Below are 6,738 nucleotides of genomic sequence, written 5' to 3' on the forward strand. Positions count from 1 at the left end.
TACAATATCATTGGAAATCTTGAACAAAGTTAAGGAATAAAAAAATTGATACCTTACAAAAAGACAAATAAGAGTGATAACTTACCAACATTACTATAATATATATTGTTATACATCATTTGAATTAACTATATAAATTTTGTTTTTAAAAAAATCTGAATTATAGAAAATCATAAAAATAATATTTAAAATAAAAAATAAAAATAATTTACACAACTTTTATCTAAAAGTTTTAATTCCAGTAGAATTGATTAACTAATTAAGAAGTCAAATTAAATGAATACAATAGCCTTGACAGAAATTACTAAACCAATAAAGACGTCAAAATGTACAACCGTAATTAATACTATTATTATTATTTTTATTTTATATTGCTTATTAACAATTATGTTTAGAGAAAGAATTATGTACACTAGTTCATATTTCTCAACTAATTCCGTTCTGTAATTTAGAAACTAATAAAAAAAATAATAATCTCAATATGTAACTGCAACAGAGGAGCCAGGAGAAACGAGATCCAGAAGGCGACGTTGGAGTAATTCGAAGTTGTCCTCTCGCTTGATCAAACTGAGTCGGACGTAGCGTTTATCTGCTTCAAACGCCCTCCCATTCCTTGCTATTATACCTCCTTTCTCAAACACCTCTGCACAATCCCTTTCCTCCTCCCTCTCACATTTCACCCACGCGTATGCTGATAAACAATTCACATTTTCATATTATCTGAGCTCTACGAACATAAGCAAATATGAAGATGAAAAAAAACATAAGCAGATCTCTACCTACCTGGTGAAGGTCCCGTACCTACCTGGTGAAGGTCCCGTAACACTTCTGAAAAATGTGCAGTTTTGGGGCTCCAAACTCTGCAGAGAGAAACGATCAGAGCCACTGAATATCCCCTCAATTCGCTGCCACCGGCTTTTCATTACCCTGTAAGCGTAGTGAAAAAGAAAATGCTTTTCATTTGTGTGGTCGTCTTCTAATTTTACGGGCCCTCTCTGTCTGTAACCATTTATAATTGCTTTCAACAATCTGGTTGCTCGTAGCTGCGTATCGTGCGATACGCCAAATGTATTGACTCGAACGTACATGTACATCTTCTTGTAAACATCGTAGTCTTTAACAATGGCCCACCTTCAAAACCCCTAAAAATTCAGAATTGCTTGGTTTATCGTAGGGAAAGAAATTAAATTTAAAAAGTTTTATCATGGTATATGAATGGTGCTGCATAAATTCCCTAATGTGAAGTGAAAGAATGAATGGTGTTTCTACCCGAGTCTTGAGCCTGCGTGTCCGGTGAGCTTGGAGAGGGTAAAAAGCATAACATCCTCATCCGCAGGGCGGGGAATTCCAATGTAGTGAGGCCAGTAATAGGCGTGATCATAAACAGCCCTTAAATTTTTACCTGTTAGGACGGTCTCATCTAATATACCCTTGGGATTGTTTGGAGAAGTTACAAATTCAATGAATGTGGACGAATTTAAAATCTCTTCTTGTTTAATCCAAGCCCTCGCGTCTCCCTTCCACACAGACTCCACAGAGTCGAACATTTCAATCTGGTCTCGAAATGCCTGCAAATCACAGAGAGGAGTATCATTAGTATATGATTTCTAAATAAAATTGTGTTTAAACTCTCAGTTGCAGTTTAAACCTGGAATCTGTTATTATGAACTAGAACCCTAAATCAAATCCTAAATCCTTTGAGCATATTGGGCAGTTCAACTAGAACCCTTCCCAAGCAGAAGGAGAAAAGGAGTTACCCCATAGTATGGAGTAGCCGAAACCACTTGTGAGGAATTCGGAGCATGAAACGCTGAGAGGCTGTGAACAGCGGCATTGATGAGCTGGAGAGAACCAGTTCCCAGCACAATATATCTGCCTTGTGTCACGGCATTGCCCACCAGTTTGTGAATGGCACGAATCTGTTTCTCTAATTCAGGGGATGTCAGCGAATATTCCAACCCATCCTTTACATCGTAGCTCATCCGGTACCAGGCCGGTACTACAGTTGCTCCTGCTTCTGCATTTGCAATCCAGAAGGGCTCTAAGAAAGTGGGATCTCCTCTGTCAAGTTAAATTGGATATGAAGAATTTATTAGGCAAGGATAGGCATTTAGAAAGGTAGAAAGATTTAAGAAATGACCCTTCCGGGCATGGAGATTTGAAATGGGTGTTAAATTTTAGTATATCAAAAAAGTGGACAATTTCATTAAATATGTTATAAATTACATAATAAGATGAGGACCTTCATAAACGGAGCAAGTAGCTTCTAAAACATCACCATGTGAGCTTAAATGACCATAGACACAGCAGGCAGATTGTAAAACTATCTCAAAAATATTTTATTCTTGTGAAGGCTAAAAATGTTGAAGGCTGTGTAATTGTTTTGTGTTTTTCTACATTTTGTTTGTTCTTTTGGGATCAATTAAAAGATTAAAATATTCAACCATTAAACTATCAGCTCTCTTGACAATAAATCTACCAATGGCTTATTATTAAAACTCCTTTACACCTTAATTTGATCAGGAGTCTATTGATATGAGCATTGATATCATGTTAACCTTTATATGAACCCCCATTCGCTACTGTAGAACCTACATACCACTGGCTCATTATTAAAACTCCTTTAAGCCACACTAGAGGGGCTCAGGCACCTGAGCATTGATATCATGTTAAACTTTTTATGAACCCCCATTCGCTACTGTAGAACCTACAGATCCATCACTTAATTCAAAATATGACTAATTTATCAAGGCATTTAAGGGAACTTCCCATGCTTTCGATTAGATGGTTTATTTCCATATTCCTGAAGAGTTCTGTGCCTAAACTATTATAACATTTCTGAACTCTTTATAATCCTATTTGGTAAGAGTAAATTTCAAAACCAACATTTCATATAGAAGGGTATTTCTCACTCATGAAACCATCCGACTGACTCCTCTTTTGTGCCTCGGTAAGCCAGTCAGGTTACTTTTACTTTTCTTTTGTACACGGCGAACCTAGATATCTTCCATCAGATGGACTAGAACAATTCAATAAGCCCTGGCGAATGCTCAATTGGAAGCATATTTCATTGATTGCCTACAAGTTCATGTGGATTTCTTACTTCTTACACACATATTTTAAGTCCATCTAAATTAGGGAAAAAAAAATCTACAAGAATTTTTTTGAAATTTTGAGTCATAGAAAGCGGAAGCAGAGCAAATAAACAGTCTATCGGCAAAAAAATTTAAATAATTGTAATCTACAAATTTTATTAGTGAAGACATCTAAATTTCCCCTAGTTTGATATACCCTACAACTAGTGAAGGATTTATAAAAATGTTTAAGATTTAACTGGAAAAACCTTAACGCAATTTCAAACTACAATGAAATTTTATGGAAGGAATTCTGTCTGCATCTGCACCTGATGCCTAGTTGCAAGAAACTATAAGGAATAAAGTTTTATAAATAACTATTTAGATATCTTTTTTGGTAGTATCTTTAACAGGAGCTTTCATATGCAGAGCCGACTCCAGTACTTCTGATCAAGAATATTGAAGATATAACATAAATTTACATTAATGTGATAGTCAAGGCTTTATACTTTGCCGATGAATCTGGTAGGGGTATTTAATTTTTATTTTTTAAAGTATATAATTTTAACCAGAAGAATTAGGGTTTGGCGACCTGGTTAGCAGGTATTTAAAGTTAAACAGGGCAACTCCCTGTAACCTCAGGCTCAAATACAAAGTCAAGATTCAAAGCTGCGACATGCGGAACACTAATTGTTCTGCCTTTACCCAGGTACTGATAGATTTTGAAAACGTTGAATTTTTTTCTCTCGGAAACAAAATCAATGCCAAAGGTTTTTAATTGTAAACTATCTATGAATAATTCTTATGATAGTCAGTGAAAAGGCAGACGAATCCTCCAAAAAAACAATTAAGATATGCGTTGTTTACTTGAAGGCAGTAGACCGTAGAATGGATGAATTTAAAGACTCACTCGTTGGCGTTTGCAAGACAATCTGAGAGGAAATGGGAACAATCGCGTCCAGTGTAGCAGGCGTTGCATTCGCAAGCGAACGATCCGTTTTCATGTGTTATGTAGGTATCGGCAAATACGTAACCATGGCCGGAGCAGTGAAATTGCGCCGCTACTGTTTCCGCTTCCTCTGCGGCTCTTCTGCTCCATCCGATGCCTTTCCAGTTATCACCGCCCAACAATTGCCCCTGTTTAGCTGGACGAAGAAGCAATAATACGTTAAGCAACAGGGAAATCACCAGTAACGTGCTGGAAAGAGAGATTCTTTGGAAGGAATTTGCAGGGTGTGAGTGAGGCACCATATTGCCTCGCTTTCTTGGCCAGGGCCCAGTGATTAGAGTGCTTTAGCTTCAGGAAAGGCTCCAGGAAAGAATATCCATCTTCCCTGATTAAGTGATGGAGTTTTGTTTCATAATTTTTCAACGATTAGGGATGATGATCCCTTTTACGACACGCAACGTCACAAGTTTCCATTTTTAAATATTAAATATATTTGTCAATGATCTTAGAAGATTTCATCAATTGATGTTTGCATTTATTGATATATTCTCATTTTCTATGAGACAAGTATAGGGGAGAGGACCCGGTACTTGAACACCCTAACTTCGCACTTATCAAAATCTTACGTAAAAATTTCAAATCGCTTCCAGTTTTTCACATCAGCTTACTTGGCGAGTCATCTACTTATAACTAAGGTGTCAAGTCCACATCGCCCATTATGATGCCACATCAGCATGGTTTTTGCCAAGTTGTTCAAAACAACCCAAAAAAAAGTGAGACCAATGGTCATGCATAAAGAGTACCCATAGTTGAACTGTTGATGTGGCATCACATCATTGGTTAATTTTTATAATTAAGGGTACATTTTATTCAATTTTAGGTAGTTAGCATTGTAGTAACAACTTTAAAGTCACAAGTATTGATACAATGTTGTCAAAAAAAATTGGACATTATGTCAATAAATGTAGGTATTAAGTGACCAACTCCATTCACAACTATGTGTTCAAGTAGTGGGTCCTCTCCCTAGTGTTCTAGCTGTCTCTAGCCTAGAAAGCAATGACAAAAATAATTTATTTTATTTAAAGATCGATAAAAGGAAATGGATCAACCCAAATAAAAATAGAGGTCGACAAACTTCATATTTAGGTAACGGATTAAATGTTTCATAGTAAAGTGAAATTTATTTTTATTTTTTAAAGTTTTGATAGAAAATTATTGTATGATTAATCATTTTGAAGAGAACAACTTGAAAATAGGTTTAGATATCTCCTCTGAGTTTGGCTTCACATTCTCTATTTTACTTGTACAAGTTTTACTCTCTTTCGTACCAAAATACCATTTTTATAATTTTGATATATTTCAAGTATTATTAGACAATTATATTATTTAAATTCCTTTTATGGTCTATAAATTAAAGTTGTATGTTTTTTATTGAATGATATTCAATGTTATATATTTGAATAACCAAATTGTATTAAAGTCATATAGAATTTAACATTATATCAAGATAACTAATTATAAGAATGAATCTAGTATAGTTAGGATAATTATTCCAAGGCAATTGTTTCTTCCTCTTAACAAATTTGGTGCATATTATGCAATCTTGAGATTATATTTGCATTGCTATTATGTTTTTGTTTAGGAGCTAGTGATTAGAAAGTTAAAAACCTATGAGCATTCCATAATGATCCATAAGAGCTAAGATTCCATATGTGACAATAAATGTTCATCAAAATGAGGAACTTGGTAGTAGATGCCCTTGCTTTTCAATCAAAGGAACAATAGGGACAACTATGGGAAGAGGGGGAACCAAAGTCAAAACTCCCAAAGGTAATTATTGAAGAGGAGTTATTGGATGGAAAGTCAACATTATAAATTTGATATACCATCAAAAGTATTCAACCTATTTAACTAGATTTTATAATTATTTATTAAGAAAACTAGACAAGGGAGAGGACCAACACCCTAAAATTGTGCTACTCAAAATCCTAGGTGGAAACTTCAAATCATTCCCAATCTTTTTTTATAGAGGTGTGACAAACCTCCTTCTAACTAAGGTTTGAAGGACAAACAATCAAATATGATGCAACATAAACATGATTTTTGCCAAAATGTTAAAAAAAGAAAGGTCGATACTTGTGCATTAAGCCATCATTTATTAGTGTGTTGAAAAGAGATCACTTGATTTGTTTCTTTTATATCTAAAGATTACATTTCATTCAATTATAAGTAATCGTAATCAATAATAATAATTTTGAAATCTCAAGCATTAATACAATATTAACAAAAATATTAGACATTAACTCAATTATTAAGATGACCACTCAAACATTACAAGAACCTAATCTTTAATTAACTAATACACATCAACAATTAAAATAAAATAAATATTCAAAACACACAAGAAGAAAGTAGGTACTCAAGTATGTATATCATGGGTGTGAACCCATGAATAAGATGACAAAGATCTCTATCATTGGCTTGAACACATTGAATAGGAGGCCCCAAGACACAACCTATATGTATTCTTTAATCATTGTTGGGATCTTTTCAATTGCTAATCAATTGAAACAAGAAAAAATCCACCGAACCATAAGTTTTAATCATAAGGACTCAAATTATGTGAATATTTTCAGTGACAATTTGAATGACATCTTCACATATTAAAGATAAAGGTCTTCTCCCCTTGGTTGGGTTTCTTCTTGTTCATGGCTT

At 34.4% G+C, this 6,738-nt stretch overlaps 1 protein-coding gene across 4 annotated transcripts; it reads right to left on the reverse strand.

Annotated features, from left to right (window-relative positions):
* Nucleotides 1-327: 327 nt before the first annotated feature.
* Nucleotides 328-4,481, reverse strand: LOC149557339 (tryptophan aminotransferase-related protein 4-like). 4 transcript variants are annotated; one of them, XM_089832012.1, is made up of 5 exons: nt 3,985-4,481; nt 1,758-2,061; nt 1,270-1,568; nt 784-1,131; nt 328-691 (listed from the first exon to the last, which is right to left on the reverse strand). In XM_089832012.1, exons 1-5 carry the CDS (start codon nt 4,323-4,325, stop codon nt 670-672), a joined length of 1,314 nt encoding a protein of 437 aa, XP_089688138.1. In that variant the 5' UTR covers nt 4,326-4,481; the 3' UTR covers nt 328-669. The 4 variants fall into 4 exon arrangements, with proteins under 4 accessions (XP_089688138.1, XP_089688137.1, XP_089688140.1 ...); XM_089832011.1 differs by having other exon boundaries at nt 806-1,131; nt 3,985-4,437; XM_089832014.1 differs by having other exon boundaries at nt 802-1,131; nt 3,985-4,437.
* Between the last annotated feature and the right edge of the window lie 2,257 nt (nt 4,482-6,738).

The sequence above is a fragment of the Cupressus sempervirens genome, chromosome 5 (assembly GCF_028749045.1).
Source record: "Cupressus sempervirens isolate cs-2001-9-10 chromosome 5, ASM2874904v1, whole genome shotgun sequence".
Taxonomy (NCBI): domain Eukaryota; kingdom Viridiplantae; phylum Streptophyta; class Pinopsida; order Cupressales; family Cupressaceae; genus Cupressus; species Cupressus sempervirens.

Coding starts and splice junctions, on each gene's coding strand:
- LOC149557339 (XM_089832011.1), bottom strand. CDS start 4,325: ATGGTGCCTCACTCACACCCTGCAAATTCCTTCCAAAGAATCTCTCTT. Junction 1,569..1,757: donor CGGCTACTCCATACTATGGG/GTAACTCCTTTT, acceptor TGTGATTTGCAG/GCATTTCGAGACCAGATTGA. Junction 692..805: donor TGTTACGGGACCTTCACCAG/GTAGGTACGGGA, acceptor ATTGTTTATCAG/CATACGCGTGGGTGAAATGT.